The 27861-nt window shown below is 41.0% G+C and overlaps 1 protein-coding gene across 2 annotated transcripts; it reads left to right on the top strand.

Annotated features, from left to right (window-relative positions):
• DIRAS3 (DIRAS family GTPase 3) lies at positions 1-26297 on the top strand. Of its 2 annotated transcripts, XM_029229675.1 has the most exons (3): positions 1-112; positions 901-976; positions 24872-26297. In XM_029229675.1, the coding sequence occupies exon 3, from the start codon at positions 24937-24939 to the stop codon at positions 25627-25629; it is 693 nt and encodes a 230-aa protein (XP_029085508.1). In that variant the 5' UTR covers positions 1-112; positions 901-976; positions 24872-24936; the 3' UTR covers positions 25630-26297. The 2 variants fall into 2 exon arrangements, with proteins under 2 accessions (XP_029085508.1, XP_029085507.1); XM_029229674.1 differs by lacking the exons at positions 1-112; positions 901-976 and adding an exon at positions 23781-24115.
• Positions 26298-27861: the final 1564 nt, after the last annotated feature.

Genomic DNA, 27861 nt, shown 5'->3' on the forward strand with positions numbered 1-27861 from the left:
CTGAAAAGTGTTTCTGGGTCCCCCAGACCTATGGAGTATTAGAAGCGGGACTGTTTTCCTCTTTCAGCACCCATCTGCCACCTGCCAACTCGTGGGCAAGTTGCCCTTGAAGGTAAGGTCCAGGTGAGGCATTTCCGAGGTTAGCTCTGTGAGGGGGGAAAGCCGAGAAGACCACCTCCACAGGCGTGTGGGCAGCAGTGAGGGCTTTAGGCCCTCATAATTCTGCCGCCTTCTGCAGCCCGTTCTTGGATGAAGACAATTGGCATTTTCAACATTTGATATGAAGTACTGTATGTATGCAGTTCAGGCTTCACTCCAACCCAAGGACTGCCCCTTAGCCCCTTAAATCAGGGGTTCAGGAGCCACTGATGCCTGCAGGCTTCCTGTGAAGGTACACCAGTGCACACCGCAATCCCTTGCACGGTGACTCAGGCAACAGTTTTATCAAATATTTTGCCATAGCAAAACAGGACTCCCCAGCCTGCCCGTCTCCAGTACCTGTTTCCTCACACAGTCAGTGTCACATGCTTTAGTATTCTGTTATGGGAGCATGCACTTCAAAGTACCAACTTCTAATTTGGTTAGGGTAGTCTAAGCCATGCTGTGATTGCAGACAGGCCCAAGCATGTCATGGCTCAACAGGAAAGCAGTTTACTTCTCACCTGTCTCAAGGTCTAGCAGGTTGGATCATTCTTTTCAAAGCAGTGATTCAGGAAACACAGCTCCGTCTACCCGGTGGTTCTACCATCTACAATGCATGGCTCTCAGAGTTGGGAACTTGGGAGTTCACTCCATTCCAGTATGATGGGGAAGGAAAAAGAGAAAGAGAGAGAGTGAGATGGGCCTGGAAGTGTCATCCCTGACTTTCATCCGTAACCTTTCTGTCCACCTGGAACTCAGTTGCATGCTGCCAGCTAATAGAATGAAGGCCGGGAATGGAGTCCAGCTGTGGGCCTAGGAAGAAGAGATGGCTTTGGTGAGCATCCTGCCAGTCTCTGCTACTGTTAACTACGGTATTGGTCCAAATCCTGTCTATTCTGCCTCCAAAAGTTTTCCACTTTTTTTTTTTTTGCAAATTTTCTCCTCCTATTCTTTTTTTTAACATCTTTATTGGAGTATAATTGCTTTACAATGGTGTGTTAGTTTCTGCTATATAACCAAGTAAATCAGTTATATATATACATATGTCCTCATATCTCTTTCTTCTTACATCTCCCTCCCTCCCACAGTCCCTATCCCACCCCTCTAGGTGGTCACAAAGCACCGAGCTGATCTCCCTGTGCTATGCGGCTGCTTCCCACTAGCTATCTACTTTATGTTTGGTAGTGTATATATGTCCATGCCACTCTCTCACTTTGTCCCAGCTTACCCTTCCCCCTCGCCGTGTCCTCAAGTCCATTTTCTAGTAGGTCTGTATCTTTATTCCCATCTTGCCCCTAGGTTCTTCATGACCATTTTTTTTTTTTTTAGATTCCATATATATGCGTTAGCATACAGTGTTTGTTTTTCTCTTTCTGACTTACTTCACTCTGTACGACAGCCTCTAGGTCCATCCGCCTCACTACAAATAACTCAATTTTGTTTCTTTTTATGGCTGAGTAATATTCCACTGTATATATGGGCCACATCGCCTTTATCCATTCATCTGTTGATGGACACTTCAGTTGCTTCCATGTCCTGTCTATTGTAAATAGAGCTGCAGTGAACATTTTGATACATGACACTTTTTGAATTATGGTTTTCTCGGGTATATGCCCAGTAGTGGGATTGGTGGGTCGTATGGTAGTTCCTTTATTAGATTTTTAAGGAACCTCCATACTGTTCTCCATGGTGGCTGTATCAGTTTACATTCCACCAACAGTGCAAGAGGGTTCCCTTTTCTCCACACCCTCTCCAGCATTCATTGTTTGTAATTTTTTTTTTTTGCGCGGGCCTCTCACCATCGTGGCCTCTCCTGCTGCGGAGCACAGGCTCCAGACACGCAGGCTCAGCAGCTGTGGCCCATGGGCCCAGCCACTCCGCGGCATGTGGAATCTTCCCAGACCGGGACACGAACCCGCGTCCCCTGCATTGGCAGGCGGATTCCCAACCACTGCACCACCAGGAAAGCCCTGTTTGTAAATTTTTTCGTGATGGCCATTCTGACCAGTGTGAGATGATATCTCATTGTAGTTTTGATTTGCATTTCTCTAACGATTAATGATGTTGAGCATTCTTTCATGTGTTTGCTGGCATTCTGTATATCTTCTTTTGGATAAATGACTATTTAGGTCTTCTGCCCATTTTTTGTTGGGTGGTTTGTTTGTTTGATATTGAGCTGCACGAGCTGCTTGTAAATTTTGGAGATTAATCCTTTGTCAGTTGCTTCATTTGCAAATATTTTCTCCCATTCTGAGGGTGGTCTTTTCATCTTGTTTATGGTTTCCTTTACTGTGCAAAAGCTTTTAAGTTTCATTAGGTCCCATTTGTTTATTTTTGTTTTTATTTCCATTTTTCTAGGAGGTGGGGCAAAAAGGATCTTGCTGTGATTTATGTCATAGAGTGTTCTGCCTATGTTTTCCTCTAAGAGTTTGATAGTTTCTGGCCTTACATTTAGGTCTTTAATCCATTTTGAGCTTATTTTTGTGTATGGTGTTACGGAGTGTTCTAATTTCATTCTTTTACATGTACATGTCCTGTTTTCCCAGCACCACTTATTGAAGAGGCTGTCTTTTCTCCACTGTATATTATTGCCTCCTTTATCAAAGAAAAGGTGACCATATGTGCATGGGTTTAACTCTGGACTTTCTATCCTGTTCCATTGATCTATATTTCTGTTTTTGTGCCAGTACCATACTGTCTTGATTACTGTAGCTTTGTAGTATAGTCTGAAGTCAGGGAGCCTGATTCCTCCAGCTCTGTTTTTCTTTCTCAAGATTGCTTTGGCTATTTGGAGTCCTTTGTGTTTCCATACAAATTGTGAAATTTTTTGTTCTAGTTCTGTGAAAAATGCCAGTGATAGTTTGATAGGGATTGCATTAAATCTGTAGATTGCTTTGGGTAGTATAGTCATTTTCACAATGTTGATTCTTCCAATCCAAGAACATGGTATATCTCTCCATCTATTTGTATCATCTTTAATTTCTTTCAACAGTGTCTTATAGTTTTCTGTAAAATGGTCTTTTGCCTCCTTAAGTAGGTTTATTCCTAGATATTTTATTCTTTTTGTTGCAATGGTAAGTGGGAGTGTTTTCTTAATTTAAGATTTTCATCATTAGTGTATAGGAATGCAAGAGATTTCTGTGCATTAATTTTGTATCCTGCTACTTTACCAAATTCATTGATTAACTCTAGTTGTTTTCTGGTAGCATCTTTAGGATCCTCTATGTATAGTATCATGTCATCTGCAAACAGTGACAGCTTTACTTCTTCTTTTCTGATTTGGATTCCTTTTATTTCTTTTTCTTCTCTGATTGCTGTGGCTAAAACTTCCAAAACTATGTTGAATAATAGTGGTGAGAGTGGGCAACCTTGTCTTGTTCCTGATCTTAATGGAAATGGTTTTATTTTTTCACCATTGAGGATGATGTTGGCTGTGAGTTTGTCATATACGGCCTTCATTATGTTGAGAAAAATTCCCTCTCTGCCTACTTTCTGAAGGGTTTTTATAATAAATGGGTGTTGAATTTTCTTGAAAGCTTTCTCTGCATCTATTGAGATGATCATATGGTTTTTCTCCTTCAATTTGTTAATATGGTGTATCACATTGATTCATTTGCTTATATTGAAGAATCCTTGCATTCCTGGGATAGACCCCACTTGATTATGGTGTATGATCCTTTTAATGTGCTGTTGGATTCTGTTTGCTAGTATTTTGTAGAGGATTTTTGCATCTATGCTCATCAGTGATATTGGCCTGTAGTTTTCTTTCTTTGTGATATCTTTTTCTGGTTTTGGTATCAGGGTGATGGTGGCCTCATAGAATGAGTTTGGGAGTGTTCCTCCCTCTGCTATATTTTGGAAGAGTTTGAGAAGGATAGGTGTTAGCTCTTCTCTAAATGTTTGATAGAATTTGTCTGTGAAGCCATCTGGTCCTGGGCTTTTGGTTGTTGGAAGATTTTAAATCACAGTTTCAATTTCAGTGCTTGTGATTTGTCTGTTCATATCTTCTCTTTCTTCCTGATTCGGTCTTTGTAGGTTGTGCATTTCTAAGAATTTGTCCATTTCTTCCAGGTTGTCCATTTTATTGGCATAGAGTTGCTTGTAGAAATCTCTCATGATCTTTTTTATTTCTGCAGTGTCAGTTGTTACTTCTCCTTTTTCATTTCTAATTCTATTGATTTGAGTCTTCTCCCTTTTTTTCTTGTTGAGTCTGGCTAATGGTTTATGTATTTGTTTATCTTCTCAAAGAAAAAGCTTTTAGTTTTATTGATCTTTGCTATCATTTCCTTCATTACTTTTCCATTTATTTTTGATCTGATCTTTATAATTTCTTTCCTTCTGCTAACTTTGAGGGTTCTTTCTCTAATTGCTTTAGGTGCAAGTTTAGGTTGTTTAATCGAGATGTTTCCTGTTTCTTAAGGTAGGATTGTATTGCTATAAACTTCCCTCTTAGAACTGCTTTTGCTGCATCCCATAGGTTTTGAGTCATCGTGTCTCCATTGTCATTTGTTTCTAGGTATTTTTTGATTTCCTCTTTGATTTCTTCAGTGATCTCTTAGTTATTAAGTAGTGTATTGTGTAGCCTCCATGTGTTTGTATTTTTTACAGAATTTTTCCTGTAATTGATATCTAGTCTCATAGCAATGTGGTCAGAAAAGATACTTGATATGATTTCAATTTTCTTAAATTTACCAAGGCTTGATTTGTGACCCAAGATATGATCATCCTGGAGAATGTTCCATGAGCACTTGAGAAGAATGTGTATTCTGTTGTTTGGATGGAATGTCCTATAAATATCAATTAAGTCCATCTTGTTTAATGTATCATTTAAAGCTTGTATTTGCTTATTTCTTTTCATTGTGGATGATCTGTCCATTGGTGAAAGTGGGGTGTAAAAGTCCCCTACTGTGATTGTGTTACTGTCAGTTTCCCCTTTTATGGCTGTTAGTATTTGCCTTATTTGTTGAGGTGCTCCTATGTTGGGTGCATAAATATTTATAATTGTTATAACTTCTTCTTGGATTGATCCCTTGGTAATTATATAGTGTCCTTCTTTGTCTCTTGTAATAGTCTTTATTTCACAGTCTTATTTTGTCTGATATGAGACTTGCCACTCCAGCTTTCTTTTGACTTCCATTTTCATGGAATATCTTTTTCCATCCCCTCACTTTCAGTCTGTATGTGTCCCTAGGTCTGAAGTGGGTCTCTTGTAGACAGCATATATACAGGTCTTGTTTTTTTATCCATTCAGCCAGTCTGTGTCTTTTGGTGGGAGCATTTAATCCATTTACATTTAAGGTAATTATTGATATGTATGTTCCTATTCCCATTTTCTTAATTGTTTTGGGTTTGTTATTGTAGGTCTTTTCCTTCTCTTGTGTTTCCTGCCTAAAGAAGTTCCTTTAGCATTTGTTGTAAAGCTGGTTTGGTGGTGCTGAATTCTCTTAGCTTTTGCTTGTCTGTGAAGGTTTTAATTTCTCCATCTAATCTGAATGAGATCCTTGCTGGGTAGAGTAATTTTGGTTGTAGGTTTTGCTTCTTTATTACTTTAAATATGTCCTGCCAGTCCCTTCTGGCTTTCGGAGTTTCTGCTGAAAGATCAGCTGTTAACCTGATGGGGATTCCCTTGTGTGTTATTTGTTATTTTTCCCTTGCTGCTTTTAATATTTTTTCTTTGTCTTTAATTTTTGATAGTTTGATTAATGTGTGTCTTGCCATGTTTCTCCTTGGATTTATCCTGTATAGGACTCTCTGTGCTTCCTGGACTTGATTAACTATTTCCTTTCCCATATTAGGGTAGTTTTCAACTATAATCTCTTCAAATATTTTCTCAGTCCCTTTCTTTTTCTCTTCTTCTTCTGGGACCCCTATAATTTGAATGTTGGTGTGTTTAATGTTGTCCCAGAAGTCTCTGAGACTGTCCTCAATTCTTTTCATTCTTTTTTCTTTATTCTGCTCTGCAGTAGTTATTTCCACTATTTTATCTTCCAGGTTACTTATCTGTTCTTCTGCCTCAGTTATTCTGCTATTGATCCCTTGTAGAGAATTTTAAATTTCATTTATTGTGTTGTTCATCACTGTTTGTTTGCTCTTTAGTTCTTCTAGGTACTTGTGAAACGTTTCTTGTATTTTCTGTATTCTATTTCCAAGATTTTGGATCATCTTTATTATCATTATTCTGAATTGTTTTTCAGGTAGACTGCCTATTTCCTCTTAATTCTTTAGGTCTGGTGGGCTTTTGCCTTCCTCCTTCATCTGCTGTGTGTTTCTCTGTCTTCTCATTTTGCTTAACTTACTGTGTTTGGGGTCTCCTTTTCACAGCCTGCAGGTTCGTAGTTTCCTTTGTTTTTGGTGTGTGTCCCCAGTGGCTAAGGTTGGTTCAGTGGGTTGTGTAGGTTTCCTGGTGGAGGGGACTAGTGCCTGTGTTTTGGTGGATGAGGCTGGACCTTTTCTTTCTCGTGGGCAGGTCCATGTCTGGTGGTGTATTTTGGGTTGTCTGTGGCCTTATGATTTTAGGCAGCCTCTCTGCTAATGGATGGGGTTGTGTTCCTGTCTTACTAGTTGTTTGGCATAGGGTGTCCAGCACTGTAGTTTGCTGGTCATTGAGTGAAGCTGGGTGTTGGTGTTGAGATGGAGATCTCTGGGAGATTTTTGCCGTTTGATATTACGTGGAGCTGGGAGGTCTCCTGTGGACCAGTGTCCTGAACTTGGCTTTCACACCTCAGAGGCACAGGCCTGACGCCTGGCTGGAGCACCAAGAGCCTTTCATCCACATGGCTTAGAATAAAAGGGAGAAAAAAAAGAAAGAAAGAAAGAAGAAGATAAAATAAAGTTATTAAAATAAAAAATAATTATTAAGAAAAGCAATTTTTAAAGTAATACAAAAAACCCCCCAAAAAACAAGCAGACAGAACCTTAAGACAAGTGATAAAAGAAAAGCTATACAGACAAAATCACACACAGAAGCATACACATACACACTCACAAAAAGGGAAAAAGGGAAAAAAAAAATATATATATCTTTGCCCCCAAATTCCACCTCCTCAATTTGGTCGTTTTGTATTCAGGTATTCCACAGATGCAGGGTATATCAAGTTGATTGTGGAGCTTTAATCCGCTGCTCCTGAGGCTGCTGGGAGAAATTTCCCTTTCTCTTTTTGTTAGCACAGCTCCTGGGATTCAGCTTTGGATTTGGCCCCACCTCTGTGTGTAAGTCGCCTGAGGGCGTCTGTTCTTCGCTCAGACAGCATGGGGTTAAAGAAGCCGCTGATTCGGGGACTCTGGCTCACTCAGGCCGGGGGGAGGAAGGGGTACGGATGCGAGGTGAGCCTGCGGTGGCAGGGGACGTTGCACCAGCCTGAGGCGCGCCCCGGGAAGTTGTCCCTGGATCACGGGACACTGGCAGTGGCGGGCTGCACATGCTCTCCGGAAGGAGGGTGTGGATAGTGACCTGTGCTCGCACACAGGCTTTTTGGTGGCGGCAGCAGCAGCCTTAGCGTCCCCTGCCCGTCTCTGGGGTCCGTGCTTTTAGTCTCTGCAGCTCCTTTAAGCAGCGCTCTTAATCCCCTCTCCTTGCACACCAGGAAACAAAGAGGGAAGAAAAAGTCTCTTGCCTCTTCGGCAGCTCCAGACTTTTCCCCCGACTCCCTCCCGGCTAGCCGTGGCGCACTAGCCCCCTTCAGGCTGTGTTCACACAGCTGACCCCAGTCCTCTTCCTGCGCTCCAACTGAAGTCCAAGTCTCAGCTCCCAGCCCCCGCCCGCCCCGGCGGGTGAGCAGACAAGCCTCTTGGGCTGGTGAGTGCCGGTCGGCACCGATCCTCTGTGCAGGAATCTCTCCACTTTGCCCTCCGTACCCCTGTTGCTGCGCTCTCCTCTGTGGCTCCAAAGCTTCCCCCCGTCTCCGCCTGCGAAGGAAGGGGCTTCCTTTCCTGCTTCACAGCTCCCTCCCACTGGTGCAGGTCCCGTCCCTATTCTTTTGTCTCTGTTTTTTTTTTTTCTTTTGCCCTACCCAGGTACATGGGGAGTTTCTTGCCTTTTGGGAAGTCTGAGGTCTTCTGCCAGAGTTCAGTAGGTGTTCTCTAGGAGTTGTTCCACATGTAGATGTATTTCTGATGTATTTGTGGGGAGGAAGGTGATCTCCGCTTCTTACTCTCCGCTTCTTACTCTTCCGCCATCTTGAAGCTCCTCTCCTTTTTTAAAGAAAATTTAATTAGTTCATTTATTTTTGTCTGCATTGGGTCTTTGTTGCAGTGCATGGGCTTTCTCTAATTGCAGCGAACGGGGGTTACTCTTCATTGCAGTACGTGGGCTTCTCATTGCGGTGACTTCTCTAGAAGCCACCCGTGGAGCACGGGCTTTAGGCGCTCAGGCTTCAGTAGTTGTGACATGTGGGCTCAGTAGTTGTGGGTCACGGGCTTAGTTGCTCCGTGGCATGCGGGATCTTCCCGGACCAGGGCTTGAACCTGTGTCCCCTGCATTGGCAGGCGGATTCTTAACCACTGCACCACCAGGGAAGCCCTTATAACTGCTGTTTTTCTCTGAGTTTTTATCCTTCCAGTTTCCTTTAAACAGTTGCCAGTTACTTTTCCAAAACTCAGACATGATCATATTACTCTCCTTACCCCAAAATCTCAATGTCCCCCACACCTATGCTCATAGAATGAAGTGCAAACTCTTTAGCCTAGTATAAAAGTTCTGCCCATCCTGTGTGCTCAGATATTAGCTCTCCATTTCCTATGCCTTGTCCTTTCCTTTTTCGTGTTAGTGCACGTGATGTTCCTTCAGCCTCCTCTATCTCTTAAAACCATACTCACATGTCCTACCCTTCATGAAACTGTCCTCAAGTTGCCTGGTTGAAATTGTTCTTTTTTCCAATATTCTCATAGTCCTTTGTTAATCTCTGCATTTGATTCCTACATTATTTCTATGATATGTTACAGTATTCTCACCTTATGTGGCCAAGGACAAATGTACATTAGCAAAGAGCAGAACCAATTGGAAAGTTACACATATTCACATCTCCATATTGTACAGGAAAACAAAAGTAACATTCTTGTGAGTCTTGTCAATTTAAAGCTTTATCAAATCAGATTCTTCATGCAATCTTCATGAGTCAGAAGGAAACAGCTCTCCCACAGTTGGTACAGGGGAAGGGAAGCCTCTTCTCGGTCTTTTTTGAGAATCCTTTTGCTAATTGTAAAGACTTCATTTTTAAGACCAGCCTCTGGAATTTCATTAATTAGTCTTAACATTTAAAAGCAGGCTTATAAGTATAGGATGGAAAGGGAGAAAAAGAAGAATAACTTTACAGTGAATAAACCTGACAGTCACCACCTCAACCAGGTGATCAAGGATAATGTCAACAGTGATGAGTCATGTTGATGGTGTATCCCTTGATGTGGTATGATGGGAATGATACTGTACCTCTGTGGTCCTCCTCCCAAAACATTACCCCAGTCTAATTATGAGAAAAACATCAGACAAGCCCCACTTGAGAGACTTCAAAATATCTGACCAATAATCCTAAAAACTATCGAGGTCATCAAAAACAGGGGAAGTCTGAGAAACAACCAAGAGGGAACTGAGGAGATAACTAAATATAATGTGGTAAACTGGCTGGGATCCTGAGACACAGAAAGGACATTAGGAAAGAAAATGAGGCTATCTTAAAAAATGAACTTGAGTTAATAATCATGTATCAATATCAGTTCATTTATTGTGACAAATGTACCATACAAATGTAAGATGTTAATAATAGGGGAGGGCTTCCCTGGTGGCACAGTGGTTGGGAGTCCGCCTGCCGATGTGGGGGACACGGGTTTGTGCCCCGGTCCAGGAGGATCCCACATGCCGCGGAGCGGCTGGGCCCGTGAGCCATGGCCGCTGAGCCTGCATGTCCGGAGCCTGTGCTCCGCAACGGGAGAGGCCACAACAGTGAGAGGCCCGCGTACCGCAAAAAAAAAAAAAAAAAAAAAATAATAATAATAATAATAGGGGAAACTGGCTGTGGGGTATATGGGAACTCTCTTTACTATCTTTGTGATAATTCTGTGAATCTAAAACTGTTATAATATTTTAAAATCCTTTTAAAAATTCAGTCTTGCCGAATTGGCAAGAAACATGATTTTGTTTGAAAACAGTGAAAGAAGGAGTATATACCATTGTGTTCTACAAAAAAAAAATAGCAGAGTCCTGATGAAATAACACAATGGGGTGAAAACTTATTTCTCTTTATGGACTTGTACAAAGAATGCTTTTGTTTAGGCAATGAGTATTTTACAGTGGAAACACTGTGCACGTGGAAAAAATCAAAGGGGAATATGCTGCAAAACTGAACTTTTTAACTTAAAAGGGGCATAAAATGTGCTTCTGGTTTTTAATGGGGATAATTATTTTCATTCTTTAATAATTAGTCCTCTCTTTGTAGGCACCTCTTTCCTGCTACTTTAATAGAACTTAGTGGCACAGAGAGAATTGGGAGCAGGGGCAAGGGAGGTGTTGCAACTTTCTAGCTGTGTAAACTTGGACAGATTACTCACCTAGGAAATGAGGTAATTAAACCACAGATGATTTCTCGGAGGGATTCCAATTCAACTACTATTTCATCCATAGATGCTTTCTTGGCTCTGTGCCCTTTTGGCATCATTCTTCCATCCGTCTTTTCCCCAATAGCCTCTTCTCCCTTCAAGGTTCTCTCCAGACAGCATGTTCTCTAAAGCTTTTCCTCAGATTTCAGATTTAAATAAAGACTAGAAGAGCATTAGAGATGGAATAAATAAAAGTAAAATAATTTTTTAAATTAATTGATCTAATAGATAGCTTCAAAGTGATAATAGTAACAATGCATTAGGTGATTATAGCATATGGATGAGTGAAATGAGTGACATAAATTTATAAGGGATGAGAGGGATTAATTGGGAATATTATAGGTCACCTGCCTTTCATCTGAAGTGTTATTTGAAAGTGGACTTAAATTTGTTATAAATGTATATTATAAATTCATATGCTAAGAGGAGAGAAAATGGAATTATATAAAATGCTCAGTTAAAACCAGAGAAGGAAGAAAAAGAGGGAAAAAATAAAGAACAAGTACAATGAGTATAAAACAGCTACAAACATGGTAGATATTAAACCAAATATACTGATAATCACATTAAATATGAATTGTCTAAATATACCAATTAAAATACAGAGACTGTTATAGTAGATAAAGAAGATCCAACTTTCTCTCTCTCTCTCTCTCTCTCTATATATATATATATATATGTTTACAAGAAATCCATTTTAAATATAAAGACACAGATAGGTTAAAAGTAAAGGGATGGAGAAAGATATTCTATAGTAACACTAATCAAGAGAAAGCTGAAACAGCTATATTAATTTCAGACAAATTAGACTGCAGAACAAGGGAAATCATCAGGGATAAAGAAGGTCATTACATAATGATAAAGGAGTCAATTCTCCAAGAAAACATAGCAATCCTTAATGTGTGTGTACCTAACAACAGAACATCAAAACATGCAAGGCAAAAACTAATAGAACAGCAAGGAGAAATAGACAAATCCATTATTACGGATTTGGAGACTTGAATACCCCTTCAGTAATTAATAGATCCAGCAGGCAAAAACTGAGTAATAACACAGTTGAACTGACACAGCACCATTAATCAACTAGACTTAATTGACATTTATAAAATACTTTATCCAACAATAGCAGAATACACAGATACCATGCCATGTTGATCACTATAGCTTTACAGTAAGTCTTGAAGTTGGGTAATTGCAATCCTTCAACTTTGTTATTCTTCTTCAGTATTGTGTTGGCTATTTAGTTTTGTTTTCTGTTTGTTTGTTTTGCCTTTCCATATAATCTTTAGTTTGCTTGATATCCACAAAATGGCTGCTCAGATTTTAATTTGGATCATATTGCATCTATAAATCAAGTTGGGCAGAATTGACAACTTAACAATATTGAGTCTTCTAATCTATGAACACAGAATATCTCTTCATTTATTTAGATCTTTTTGACTTTTTTCATTAGAGTTTTTTATTTCTATGCATATAGATCTTATATATATTTAGATAGATTTATACCTAAGTATTTCAAGGTTTTTGATGCTAATGTAAATGGTACTGTGTTAATAATTTCAAGTTCCAGTGTTCATTGTTGGTATGAAGGAAAGCAATTGATTTTGTACAATTACCTTGTATCGTGTGACCTTGCTGTAGTCATTTACCCATTTCAAGTGGGTTTTTTATTTTGTCAGTTCTTTGGGATTTTGTACATAGACAGTCATGTAACCCTCAAACAAAGACGGGTTTTTTTCTTCCTTTCCAACCTGTACACCTTTTATTTTTTTTAATATTTAGCCCTATTGTCCCCGTAAGTGGGAATAGCTAACATTTACTGAGTGATTACTATGTCCAGACACTGTCCCAAGCATATTATATGTATTTACTCATGAAATACTCATTATTTACTCACAAGAACTCTATAGAGTAGGATACCACTATTATCCCAATGTTACAGATGAGGATAGAGAAGTTAAGAAAATTGCCTAAAACATTGAAATATCCCAAGAATGTCAACACTTTGGTATTAAAATTTTCTCTCTTGAATCTGGGAGAAGCACAGAAATCCATTGCAAACCATGGTTTCCAGTTCTTGTTCCAGGAAATATAATCATGAAATCTGTCTAACCACCGATAATCATATTAAATATGAATTGTCTAAATATACCAGTTTAAATACAGAGACAGAGTAAAGAAGATCCAACTATATATATATATATATATTTACAAGAAATCCATTTTAAATATAGTGGATTTATATCCATCTTTCCCTGGAGTTCTATTCAATAGTTCCAACTGAGTACTAGAAATAGTCTCCTGTGTGTCCCACAGGCATCTCCAATTCAACGTATTCAAAATCATACTCAAAATTTTCTCCTCCAGTTTTGCTTTTCCTCTTGTGTTTCTTTTTTCTTGTTGTTATCTCTTCTTTCTTTTTACCTTTTGACCCCCCTTCACTCATTCTGTTAGGTTAGAGATGGGATGATGGATTAAGCAAGGTGCTAAAGTAGTTTCAAGCTTTCTTCTGTATCAGAATCACCTGAGGGCCTTGTTAAAATGCAGACCCCCAGGTGTCACCCATAGAGTCTCATTCTGTAGATGTGGTTGTGTATTTTTTTTTAATTGAAAAAAAAATCGTGTAGCATCGTGTAAGTTGGGTTGAGTATTTTTAACAAGCATCCCAGTTGATGCCAATTCAGGTGATCCTAGAACCACAGGTTGAAAAGCACTCCAGGGCTCAGATGAAGGCATCAGCCTTGGATGGAGAAAAGAGAAAATGCTGCAGGATATGTGTGGGCTAGGGGCTGCTGTAGTTTTATCTGGTGTCCTCCTTTCTTTATGAGGTAGGAGCTAGTGTCTCTGTGAACAAGGAGCTGTTTATAGCATCAGGGTGCTAGGAGAAAGCAGTCAGGCTGGGAATAGAAGTCATAGGAATGGGAGAAGGTCGTTGCAGGGTTAAAGGAAGAAAGTCTGAAGCAACACTGATCTTGGAAATGAAAACTGTAAAGAAGATACTATTTTTTGGTGAAAGATGGGGAACACAACTGCCATTAGTTGTCTACAGAGCTTAAAAGAGGGGAAGAACCCAGAAAGAAATGGAAAGAATACAGATTCTCCAAATTAGGATTGTGAGGGTCCTAAACATCACCACCTGTCTCTGCTAGAGAGGCAGCATGATGTGAAATACACAAGTCCGAGAGGTAGCCAGAATTCCTAGCCTCTACCATGCAGTTAATCTCTCTGTGCCTAGTCTCCTCATTTGTAAAATGGAGACAGTATTAGTTCCACTTCATGGACTCATAATATAAGTTCCAAATGAATAAACACAGGTAATATATTAGGCTCATAGCAAAGACTCAAATGGATGTTAGCTTATTCACATTCCACAAGCAATACCCTGCTTGAATTTTACACACATAAGTCAATTAATCTTACTTCAAACAGGGGTACTTTTGACCCCTTTTTACAGATGAAGAAACTGAATATAAAAGGAAAACAAGTTATTTGTCTAAGTCCAAACAAGCGGAATGTGAGCAAACAGGAACTGGAGACCAGGTCTCCAAACTCCAGCTGCATTTTGAGTGTCTACTTGTTGCCAGGTATTGAGGAAGGTGCTTTTAACATGTCAGCACTTGCCATGTATTTCCCTATTATCAGTTGAGGATATTAAGGATAGAATTAAAGGCCAAATTATAAACAGGTGGTGGAACCACAGCTGGAGAGAAGCCAGCTCGCTCAAGAGCTGGGAACTCCTACAGTGATTTCTACCCCTCTTAATGGAATCTACATTACCCCACACCATCCTGGTCACCTCTGAGAGCTACATGCTGGTGCTTACTAACATCTGTGAGGGAATCAGAGATAAATGAATCTCTGTTTCATCTGAGAAAAGCTCATAGCTTTGTGGAGAGTATAAAACAAGTATATACAAAGCTATAATACAAGGTAAAAGGTGCGTGGGAATTCAGAGGGAGGGATTCCCTCCAGCTGGATGTGCCATTTGGAGGTGAACCTAGAAGGAGGGCAGGATTGGGGCATGTGGATGAGGGGATGGGGTTGGAGGATGAACTGAGTGGAGAAGCAGACACAGGAACTCCCAAGAATATCCAGTTATTAAGCCAGTGTGTGTAGACTTGTGGAAGGTAAGATTTGAAAGGGAATCTGGGATCTGTTTGCAGGGAGCTGGAAATTTGAAGATAAATAGTTTGAACTTTAATTCTGTAGGCAACAGGGAGCCACAAGAGATGTGTTGTTTTTGGCTTTTTTGCAAATGCCTCTTAAAATTAATGATTTTACTTGGAGATAACTGAAGACTGACATGCAGTTGTAAGCAATAATACAGAGAGAGCCTGAGTAACTTAGTCTCCCTCGATGGTAATATCTTGCAAAACTGTAGTCAATATCACAACCAGGATGTTAACATTGATACAATCCACTGCTCTTATTCAGATTTCCCCTGTTTTACTTGTACTCATCTGTGTATGCATTTAATGCTATGGAATTTTATCAAATGTATAGGTTTGCATATCTACAACCACAGTCAAGATACAGGACAGTTCCATCACCATGAGAATCTCTCCTGTTGCCCTTTTACAAGCATACCCACCTTCCTTCCATGCCCCTTCCCTCATCTCTAAGCCCTATTACTAGCACCGTTTCTATAATTTTATTTCAAGAATGTTTCATAAATGGAATCATAGAGTATACAACCTTTGGTGACTGGCTTTTTTTCACTCACCATAACTCTCTTGAGATTCATTCAAACTGTAGCCTGTATCAGTAATTCTCTCTCTCTCGCTCTCTCTGTCTCTCTTTTTTTTTTTTTTTGGAGCAGTATTCCATGATATGGATGTACCATAGTTTAACCATTCACCTGCCAAAGGATGGCTGGGTTGTTTTCAGTATTTTACTACTATGATTTAAGCTGCTGTAAATATTTGTGTACAAAATTCACACATAAAATTGTGTGCATTTTGTGTGAACATAAGTTTTCATTTCTCTGGGATAAATACCCAAGAGTTCTGGGTATGTATGTTTAGTAGTAGTAGGTATGTACGCTGGGTTGTATGTTTAGTTGCATCATTAATTTTATAACAAATGAATATATATATATAACTAATGTATATATATATCATACATATTCTTTTCCAGATTCTTTTCTATTATAGGTTATTACAAGATATTCAATATAGTTCCCTGTGCTATACATTAGGTCCTTGTTGTTTATCTACTTTACATGTAGTAGTGTGTACCTGTTAATTCCAAATTCCTGATTTATCCCTCCCTCCCCTTCCCCCTTTGGAAACCATAAATTTGTTTTCTATGTCTGTGAGTCTATTTCTGGTTTATAAATAAATACATCTGTATCAATTTTTTTTAAGATTCCACATATAAGCGATATCATATGACATTTGTCTTTCTCTGTCTGACTTACTTCACTTAGTATGATAATCTCCAGGTCCATCCATGTTGCTGCAAATGACATTATTTCATTCTTTTTAATGGCGGAATAATATTCCACTGTCTCATTGTGCTTTTAATTTGCATTCCTCTAGTGGCTTATGATGTTAAAAAACTTTTCATATGGTTATTTGTTCTTTGTATATCTTCTTCAGTGAAATGTCTATTCATGTCTTTTGCCCATTTTCTATTTGGACTTTGTATTGTTGAGTTTTGATAGTTCTATATTTCTGGCATCCTAGTCATTTGCCAGAAATGTGGCCTGCAAATATAGCTCCCAGTGTACTCCTTCTCTTTCCATTAGTTTTACAAGGTCTTCCACAGAATAAAAGTTTTTAGTTTTCCTTTTATTTATCAAATTTTCCTTTTATGGACTGTGCTAATGGCATCAAGTCTAAGAACTCTTTCCTTAGACTTAAATCCTGAAGATATTCTTTTCAAAAAAACAATTTTGTATTTTTACATCTTATGCTTAAGTCCATTTCCATTTGAAGATAATTTTTATATAAGGTGTGAGATTTAAGTTGACTTTTTTGTTTGCTTATTTGTTTTTGTTTATGGATATCCAATTGCTCTAGCACCATTTGTTGAAAAGACAACAACAATCCTTCCTGCATTGAATTGCTTTTGCACCTTTATCGAAAATCAGTTGGTTGTATTTGTGTAGGCCTACTCCTGGGTTTTCTGTTCTGTTCCATTGATCTATATGTCTATCCCTTCATCAATATGACACTTCCATGATTATTGTAGCTATATTGTAAGCCTTAATATCAAGAAGAGTGATTCTTTTCACTTTATTCCTCTTTTTTCAAGAGTGTTTTAGCTATTCTAGATACTATGCCTTTTCATATAAATTTTAGGATGAACTTGTTTATGCCTACAAAATCCTTGCTGGGATTTTGACAAGAATTTCATCAAACCTGTAGATCAGTTTGGAGAGAATTGACATCTTTACTAAGTTGTCTCCTAATCCATGAACACATTGTCTCCTAATCCATGAACACATCTATTTAGGTCTTCTTTGATTTCTATTATTAGCATTTTATAATTTTCAGCATTCAGACTATTTATGTGTTTTGTAAATTATACACAAAGTATTAACTTTTCTATAGAGTGTAAATAATACTGTGTTTTTAAAATTCTGGTTTCCATGTATTCTGTTTTACTATGTAAAATCATCCTATTTTCAACCTACCTATGTCATTGAATGTGAAGTGAATTTCTTCTTACTTCAAACACCATACAGTTGGCTTGTGTTTCTTTTGTTTGTTTTATCCACCCTGCCAATCTGCCTTTTTTGTTGTTGTTGTTGTTTTTTTTTGCGGTACGCAGGCCTCTCACTGTTGTGGCCTCTCCCATTGCGGAGCACAGGCTCCGGACACGCAGGCTCAGCGGCCATGGCTCACGGGGCCCAGCCACTCCGCGGCATGTGGGATCTTCCCGGACTGGGGCACGAACCCGTGTCTCCTGCATCGGCAGGCGGACTCTCAACCACTGCACCATCAGGGAAGCCCCAATCTGCCTTTTTAATTGGTGTATTTACACCATTTACATTTAAGGTGATTCTTGATATATATGAACTTAAGTATGCAATTTTATTATTTGTTTCCTGGTTTTCCTCTGTTTCTCTTTTATCATCTTCCTGTGGGTTACTGGAATGTTTTATAGGACTCTATTTTGATTTATTTTTAGTGTGTTTGAGTATATCTCTTTGTATAGAAAATTATTGCTTTGGGTATTACAATATGCATATATGACATCATAATCTATTACCATTTGAGTGAAGTATGAAAACCTTACTTCTATTCAGGTCCCTTTGCCTTCCCCAATTTTTAATATCATTGCCATGAGTATCAGGTGTTATAATTTTTGTTTTGATCATCATGATTGTAAAAACTTATGAGAAGAAGGATTGTCTATCATATTTACCCCTACTTTTTCTTTTACCTATCCTGATATTCTACTTTCCTTTATGAAGTTCCAAATTATCTTTCCTTTCTGTTTATAAAACTTCCTTTAGCCACTCTTTAAGGGTAGGTTTGTTAGCAACAGATTTTCTTAGTTTTTCTCATCTGAACATGTCTTTTTTCATGAAGGACCATTTTTGGATATAGAGTTTGCAGTTGACAGTTCTTTTCTTTTAGCACTTGAAAAATGTCATGCCATTTCCTTTGACATCTGTGGTTTCAGATGAGATATCTGCCATCATCTGAAATAATGTTCCTCTGACAGGTAATATATTGTTTATTTCTAGCTGCTTTCAAGAATTTTTCTTTGTGTTCCGTTTTCAGAATTCAATTATGTGTCTTGGCATGGATTTCCTTGGAATTATCCTGGTGGGGTTTGCTCAGCTTCTTGGAACTGTAAGTTTGTGTCTTTCACCAAATTTGGGAGATTTTCAGCTGTAATTTCTTCCCATACTCATTTAGACTTTTTTTCCTCTCCTTATGGGACTCTGATGATACAAATATTGGGATTTTGGTTACTGTACCACAGGTCCTTGAGACTCTGTTCATTTTTTCCCCCAGTCTATTTTCTCTCTATTGTTTATATTGAGTAAATTTTATTTTTTTATCCTCCCTCAAGTTCACTGATTCATCCAATGTCATCTCCGTTATACTATCAAGACCATTCAGAAAGTTTAAAAAATTTCTATTATTGTATTTTTCAGTTCCATAATTTCCGTTTAGATCCTTTTTATACATTTTATTTCTTTGCTGAACTTTTTTTAAAATTTTATTTTATATTGGAGTATAGTTGATTAACAATGTTGTGATAGTTTCAGGTGTACAGCAAAGTGACTCAATTATACATATACATGTATCTATTCTTTTTCAAATTCTTTTCCCATCTAAATTGTTACAGAGTATTGAGCAGAGTTCCCTATGCTATACAGTAGGTCCTTATTGGTTGTCTATTTTATTTTTTATTTTTAAAAATATTTATTTATTTTAGGCTGTGTCGGGTCTCCGTTGCTGCACGTGGGGTTTCTCTAGTTGTAGAGAGCGGGGGCTACTCTTTGTTGCGGTATGTGGGCCTCTCATTGCAGTGGCTTCTCTTGTTGTGGAGTGCAGGCACTAGGTGCACGGGCTTCAGTAGTTGTGGCATGCAGGCTCAGTAGTTGTGGCTCATGGGCTCTAGAGTGCAGGCTTAGTAGTTGTGGCGCACGGGCTTAGTTGTTCCATGAAAGTGGGATCTTCCTGGACAAGGGATCGAACCCATGTCCCCTGCATTGGCAGGCGGATTCTTAACCACTGTGCCACCAGGGAAGTCCGTGGTTGTCTATTTTAAATATAGCAGTGTGTACATGTCAATCCCAAACTCTCAGTCTATCCCTCCCCACCCCACCCTTCCCCTCAGTAACCATAAGTTCATTCTCTAAGTCTGTGAGTCTGTTTCTGTTTTGTAAATAAGTTCATTTAGTATCATTTTTTTTAAGATTCCACATATAAGCAATATCATATGATATTTGTCTTTCTCTGTCTGACTTACTTCACTTAGTATGATCATCTCCAGGTCCATCCACAGTGCTGCAAATGGCATTCTTTCTTTCTTTTTAATGGCTGAATAATAGTCCATTGTATATATGTAGCATATCTTCCTTATCCATTCATCTGTTGATGGACATTTAGGTTGCTTCCATGTCTTGGCTACTGTAAACAGCACTGCAGTGAACACTGGAGTGCATGTATCCTTTCAAACTATGTTTTTCTCCAGATATAAGCCCCGTAGTGGGATTGCTGGATCATACGCTAGCTCTATTTTTAGTTTCTTAAGGAACCTCCATACTGTTCTCCATAGTGGCTGTACCAATTTACATTCCCACCAACAGTGTAGGAGGGTTCCCTTTTCTCCACACCCTCTCCAGCATTTACTGTTTGTAGACTTTTTGATGATGGCCAATCTGACTGGTGTGAGGTGATATCTCATTGTAGTTTTGATTTGCATTTCTCTAATTAATTAGCGATGTTGAGCATATTTTCATGTGCCTCTTGGCCATCTGTATGTCTTCTTTGGAGAAACGTCTATTTAGGTCTTTGCTGAATGTTTTTATTTTTTATTTGTTTCAAGAAAATTTGTAAGTGCCTGTTGAAGTATTCTTATGATGGCTGCTTTAAAGTCTTTGTCAGATAATTCCAACATCTGTTTCATCTCAGTGTTAGTTTCAATTAATTGTCTTTTCTCCCTGATATATCTCCAAACTGTGGATCCTAACTAGCCAATATTTGCTCCAGAACTCTGGTCTGGCCCTTTCCTTTTTTTTTAATTAATTTTTTATTTTTATTTTTTTTGCGGTACGCGGGCCTCTCACTGTTGCGGCCCCTCCCGTCACGGAGCACAGGCTCCGGACGCACAGGCCCAGCGGCCACGGCTCACGGGCCCAGCCGCTCCGCGGCACGTGGGATCCTCCCGGACCGGGGCACAAACCCGCGTCCCCTGCATCTGCAGGCAGACTCTCAACCACTGCACCACCAGGGAAGCCCTTAAATTAATTTTTATTGGAGTATAGTTGCTTTACAATGTAGTGTTAGTTTCTGCTGTATGGCAAAGTGCATCACTTATACATGTAGCAAGGGGGAAGGGGGGGTGGGATATACTGGAAGATTGAGATTGACATATATACACTACTACATATAAAATAGATAACTAATGAGAACCTACTGTAAAGCACAGGGAACTCTACTCAGTGGCCCATTCCTTTGACACTTCTGGCCCACCACAGTGCTGGTTCCCTGGGCTAGGGCTCTTAAAGTAAGTTATTTTATACTGGCTTTTGAGGTGCAAGACTTGGTTTGGATGTAGAAGCTATGGTTTCAAATTTTCATCATTCCTTGTGAATTCTATTTGTAATCTCTTAATTTCATCTCTCTGGCGTTTGAAGGATTTAGCTTTGTAATATATATTTCCACACCCCCTAGTTTGTTTCTTTTTTTTTTTGCGGTACGCGGGCCTCTCACTGTTGTGGCCTCTCCCATTGCGGAGCACAGGCTCCGGACGCGCAGGCTCAGCGGCCATGGCTCACGGGGCCCAGCCACTCCGCGGCATGTGGGACCCTCCCGGACCAGGGCACGAACCCGCGTCCCCTGCATCGGCAGGCGGACTCTCAACCACTGCGCCACCAGGGAAGCCCCCTCCTAGCTTTTTCCTTCTTCTTCTTCCTCCTCCTCCACCTTCTGCTTCTCATCTTCTTTTTGGGCATTTCTTTGTTTTAAATGTCTTGCCTCCAGAGGCATCTTCATTTATCTTCCATATCAGTGTTTTCAGGAGCCTCTTTCCTTTGTTTTTATGTTTAAAACATGTATTTTTTAGTTTTTTGTTGTTTTCTTTTTACTGTAAAAAACAAATGTGCATTATAAAAATTGGAAAAATCTAAAAAGCGGTGGAGAAAAAGACACCCGTACCCCTCAAGGAACAGTTATTTTCAAACAGAAGATGAGGCTGAGGGAGAGAAGAGTAAGCTTGGTAAGGAGTCGGGGCATGACGTAGCCTCTGAGGTTCAGTTTCCTCATCACCAAAATGAAGGGCTTGTCTAGATGATCCTCAGGCTACTTTCAATGTTATGAATGACTTAGTGATGGGACATGACTGTCTTCAAATGGCTGAAAGGATATAAAGTTATCCAAGGGAGCAGATTGATCAATGCAGTTCCAGACTCCAGAAGATGAAACTAGAATCAGTGTGTGGAGAGACAGGTAAACTAAGAAAACTTCACTGATAATTAGAACTACGCCCCAATATAGAGGACAACTTGTCAAGCACCAAGTAGCCTGCTATGGGATAAACCGATGCCTGTCAGTTTCAGTTTCCAGAGCCTCTTTTCTAGTCTTTCTCATTTCTAAAGACTTTGTAGTTGCCCTAATTTCAACCGACAGAGTGATTCTTGTGGTTTAGGAGGAATGTGAAAAGATTTCATTAATGCTTAGAATTCTCACCCTACTTCCCCCCTGACCCAAGTTCTTCTATCATCTTACCCCCAAACCTGCTATGTTTTCCAGACTGAAATCTGCTCTTCTTTGGATTAAATAAAAAGATCATTGCCACTTCCAAAAAGCCACTCTTAAAATACTCAAAGACTACAGGATTATGTGTATACAGACTTCTGTATTACTATGTGAAGGTCAAAGCTGTCATTTATGTTACCTATTGCATTCTATATGCCTTTTAATTAGTCTTCAGGCAGTAGCTCCTTAAATCCTCCCCACAATTCTTTCTCACAGGTATCAGTTCCCCTTCTACAGAAAAGTAATTTCTCCAGGACCCCGCAGCTCAAAGGCATATTAAGATGTACTCAAAAGAAGGAAAAGGGAAAAAACCCACAAACATTCTAAACCTAGTTTTCTGCCTCTAAAACGTGTGCTCTTGATCTCTACCTAACACGCATGAGCTTTTGGGTAAGAAAGAAAAGCTATAAACATGTTTTCACTAGTGAGTAAAATATAGTGTATCAGGGCTTCCCTGGTGGTGCAGTGGTTGAGAGTCCGCTTGCCAATGGGGACACGGGTTCGTGTCCCTGTCCGGGAAGATCCCACATGCCGCGGAGCGGCTGGGCCCGTGAGCCATGGCCTCTGGGCCTGCGTGTCCGGAGCCTGTGCTCCGCAACGGGAGAGGCCACAACAGTGAGAGGCCCGCGTACCGCAAAAAAAAAAAAAAAAAAAAAAAGTAAGTAAATAAATAAATAAATATATAGTGTATCAGCTTAATGACACAGAATGATAATACCAGAAAAAGAACAAGACTTGGAGTGAGGAGAACTAGGTTTGGGCCTAGGTTCATCATTTATGAGCCCTGTAGCCTTGAACAAGTAATTTTACCTGCTGCATTCGTTTTCTTTTGCTGTGTAACAAACTACCACAAATTTTGTGGCTTAAAACGACTCCCAACCTCAGAACCCACAATTCTGTAAGTCGGAAGTCTGGATGGGCTCCACTGGATTCTCTGCTTAATTAAGGCTAAAATCAAAGTGTTGGCGGTCTGATCTTATGCGCAGTTTGCAGAGAAGAATCCGCTTTCAAGTTCATTTAGGTTGTTGGGAAAATCTGGTTGCTAGCGCTGCGGTCCGTGTTTTTTTATTGGCTGTCAGCCAGGGGTCGCTCTCTGCTCCTAGAAGGCTGCCCACATTCCAGTCTCGATTCTCTTGTGAGGATTTTTTGATGATGACTAAATGAGACGTATTGTACACATAGTGATGATGGATGTGATAGCTGCTTAATGTCGCTGGGTGTAGAGGATACCCCTCAACCCTTAAACACAGCACATGTCTATACAACAGGACAGGAAATCCTACCGGGGGCAGGTTCCGAAGTCTCTTATAACAGAAGAGACTTCTGTTGGTCTTCCCCTACAAAGACAGAAACTGGGTTTTGCGCTGGACAAATGTTTACTAAGTGAAGTGGATGAGATGCGGTGAAGTGTCTGGCACCAGTAGTGGGAAGAATTCTAACTGGCCATTCCACAGTGAAAAGAAGGTGGCGAGGCTTGGGAAAGGCTAACCCCGCAGGGGGCAAAAGCACAGAAGTGGTGAGGAATGCAGTAGGTGAGAAATGCCTGCATCGCCAGCGCTGTAAGCAGAGCCCCCTCAATGGGCGGGCACCTGTGAACTCAGGACCGCCTCCCACCCCCGCCCCCGTCCGGGCTGTGGGTACCCGTGTGGGGGACGCCGGGGGGACTGCGTGGGGGGTGCGTCTGGGCTCGGTCAGCCCCTCATAGCCCAATCCCCCCTCCGTGAGCCATGCAAGTGGAGTCTCCCAGTCTGCGCCCCCTGGCTCTGGCTAACCAGCCTCAGTCCCCCCGTTGGAGCATTTCGCCCCGAGCTTCCGAGCGCACTGGTTGCCAGCTGCAGCTCGGAGCTTGGTTACGCAATTACTTGCCGCCGCTGCGACCGCGGCCAAAGCCCACCCCGGCAAGGAGTGAATTTGCCGCGAGGTTCCCGCCTCGGAAAGAGGTAAAAGCTATCTTCCGCCTTTTTTTTTCGGGCACATGAACGCGCGGCATAGCGGGCGAACCAGCCTGGGTTATCGTGGGGGTGGAAACCGGTGGGTGCGTTGTCAGGGAAGCGAGTACCTGGGGACAGTTGCTGCAGGTAAGGGGTCTCTGTTAGCTTCATGAATGCTGGACTCTGTGGGCTCCCTTGGCGCCCCTCGCTGCCCCCGTGACCACACCCTGGATCGCGATGTCTGCAGCAACCTAACCTTGCCCGCAGTGATCGATCCATGTCAGAGACGCGCACAATTTTTCATACCGAAGGAGAGAAGACAACGAGGGCTTATTTGGGGAGAAAATGTTTGGTAACATAGCTCAGACGTGCGTGTTTTAAGGGTTGGCAAGTTGTCCGTCATTGCAGCCTTCTGTAGAGTGGAGTAGTATGGCGTGAAAAATAAAAATGGGTGCATAGCCACCGCGAAAGTAACAGTAAGGTATCATTGGAAGAGGTGCGGGGCGAGACTGCCCTCCTCCCCGCCCGCATTGCCTTCCGTAGGTGCGTGGGGTTGGTGGCTGGCTCGCCGCAGAGAAGGGAGGAGGGAAGTGGGAGGAGGGTGGGGTTAGGGAGTGAGATGAGGCAGACACCCCTCCCACCTCTCCCCGTACCCCCGCCCCCAGTCCCCAGGGAGCGGCGGGCCAGGCAGGCGCTGCGACAAAACACCATTCCGGGTTAGACTCCCATCGCTCACTCTTCCTCTCTTTCTCTCTTCCTGCCTAGGCTTCCCTCACTGCTGGCCAAGTGCCAGAGAAGGTGTGCACGCATCTCCCCGCCAAAACCCAACCATGGGCAACTCCTGCTTTGGCCTCAAGGAACGGCTGATGAAGCGGCTGCGGCCTCTGCCTACCGTGATCGTCATCCGTACCTGCCTGCCCCAGAGGAGGAGCAGAGATTTCCGCGTGGTGGTGCTCGGCTCGGCCGGCGTGGGCAAGAGCGCGCTGGTGCAGAGGTGGGTGCGCGGCAACTTCCGTGAGGCGTACCTGCCGACCATCGAAGATACCTACCGCCAGGCGCTGGGCTGCAGCCACAAGGCGGGCGCACTGCACATCACCGACACCACCGGCGGCCGCCGCTACCGGGGCCTGCAGCGCCTCGCCATTGCCAGGGGTCACGCCTTCATCCTGGTCTACTCCGTCACCAAGAAGCAAACCCTGGAGGAGCTGAAGCCCCTCTATGAGCTGATCCGTCAACTCAAAGGCAACAACCCGCAAAAGTGCCCCATCATCCTGGTGGGCAACAAGTGCGATGAGAGCCCCCGGGAGGTGAGCGAGAAGGAAGGTGCTGCCTACGCGTCGGAGTGGAATTGCGCCTTCTTGGAGACCTCCGCCAAGATGAATATCAATGTGCAGGAGCTGTTCCAGATGCTGATAAACTTCGAGAAGAAGCCCGCCGCCGCTGCCGGCGCCCAGCCTCCCCAGAAGAAATCCCAGATCCCCAAGACCGCCGAGAAGCTGCTGGGCAAGTGCATCATCATGTGAACCCTGAGCCTTAAGGAGCCCGACCCTCTTCTCCTTCAGTGTGCTGAAAACATGGACCAACCCCATTGTGCTGTGTCACCTGTACACGACTGACTTTTGTGCTGTGGTTTGGGTTGTAACAATTAGATGTCAATAAATGTCCCTTGTGAGTTAGTAACTTTTCTTTTCCCCAGGCAAGAGAACTCGAATTGTTAAAATATGGACATTGGAGGAGGAGAGGAAAAAGGAACAGGATGCATTTTAAAGGATGGGACTTGGACGGACTTTAGAGATTAATGTTTAAAAAAGAGAATGGAAATAGCAAAATGAATTGAAAGATGTCACTGCCCTTCTTGTAATCCTATTATTGTGTATTATTCGTAAACATTTCGAGTCCTGTAAATGTCTGATCATATCTTCCCATTGTGTATTTAATTGTTAAGAGACATGTTTTTGCAACAAAATCTCTGACAGATGACTGTGAGACAGATACTAAACATCATAAATAAATGAACGTTCTATAGTTGAGCATTGAGGGTGGGAGCAGAGAAAATTGTGATAGTGGAACTTGCTTACTAAATATATACCAATTGTTTCCTAAGTCATTTAAAAATGTTTGAGTATTCTACACTGCAGTTTAAAAAAATTGTAACAGTTCCGTGACTTAATAAAGCTTTTCCTGCATGCAATCAGCTGTAATAATTTCTTTTTCACTGAACAACAACAAAAATCACCCATTGCATTACCCATTACCCATTGCCAGTCACATCTGGAGAAGATTTCTAATAAGGATTTTTCACACTGATGCCCCTGCCCTCTTGAAATTAGCCAGTTGGGGGTGGGGCTGGTTCATGGGTCCCTGCAATGCAGAGCTGGTTTGTATCCATCACCTCTCCTGGACTGACATCCAGAAGAACTCCAGGCATCTTTGAAGAGGGTGCTTGCTCATTCTGCTGCTATCTTGGAGGTAGGTGGTGAAAAGCAAACCTTGGCCTTTGGCTGCCTCAAAAGTCTTTCCTCTACAAGTATTGGATATAGGGAATGGGGAGTGGGATGGAAGGTAAGGGGAGAAACAGGTGGGATTTGAAATCTGAGAAACTTCTCCTTAAGAGAGTTTTTTAAAGACTCCTATTTGAACATAATTTTTTGAGTGAGGGAATCCATATCTATACATGTTCTTGTTTTCAAGTGTTTTTGTTTTCAGTTAAGGGGAAGAGGAGAGGCTTTTAGTCCGGTGGGGTTTTTTCCCCATAAAATATTCCTTATTGGATAAGTATTTATTGAACAACTTAAATGTGTTTTTTAAAAATGGCTTCTTATAACTTGATTTTTAGGGGAGAAGTACATCGTTCAGAAGGAATCACAAACATCTGTCTCATAGTAGTAGAGTCAGAGTTTTGAGCTTAGAAAATTCATTCAGTGGATCCTTTTAAATAGTTATTTAAAAATTTTCCTGTTCATTTTCAAAGCAATTATTCTCAACCACTAGAAAATACCTAAATAGTTCTTCCATATTGCTTTTTAATGTAGTCTATTAAAAAAAAAATATTTCTTAGCTAACATCCCAAATGGAGTAATTCCATTTCTAAAAGAAAACACTCTATCTTGGCTATTTTCCAGGTGAATTTTCCTTGAAAAAATATATGCATTCACTGTTGTCCTTTGTAGATGAGCAAAGGGATTACTAAGTGGCAAATACTACCCTTTAGAAAGGGGAAGGAGGAGATTTAATCTTGCAAGTAATGCTTAGTAAAAAATATTTTTAAATTATAGCAAATATATATACAGTCTATCTACGTGCCAGTGTTTCTACATTACATTAGAGCAAATATTTATATACTCTTTCTACATGTCAATGTTCTACATTATATTATTTAATCCTCACAACAGTCCAGTGAAGCAGATACTGTTATGCCCATTTGGCAGACAGATAAATGTTACAAAACCAGTAAGTGACAGAGCCAACATTTAAAGCCAGGTGTTCTGCTCCAGAGTCAGTGCTCTTAACCACCATGATGTACTTCCCTTCTAAGATGACTAGTCCAAGGACAAGTGAATTGACTTTTCTGTTATTTGTGCTATACAGATGTGGAAAAAAGGAAGCTTTCTCAGAGCCTCCCTAGAATCCAGAAGGGAGGCAAAGAAGCAAATTGACAATTACAAAATGCACAGGGTGGTTTAGAAACAGGGAAGAGAGCATTTTATACGGGGTGTTGGAAAATTTTCCCTGAAGGCATTACATGGTTGATATCT

The sequence above is a fragment of the Monodon monoceros genome, unplaced genomic scaffold (genome assembly GCF_005190385.1).
Source record: "Monodon monoceros isolate NGI ecotype Baffin Bay Population unplaced genomic scaffold, NGI_Narwhal_1 Super_Scaffold_18, whole genome shotgun sequence".
Taxonomy (NCBI): domain Eukaryota; kingdom Metazoa; phylum Chordata; class Mammalia; order Artiodactyla; family Monodontidae; genus Monodon; species Monodon monoceros.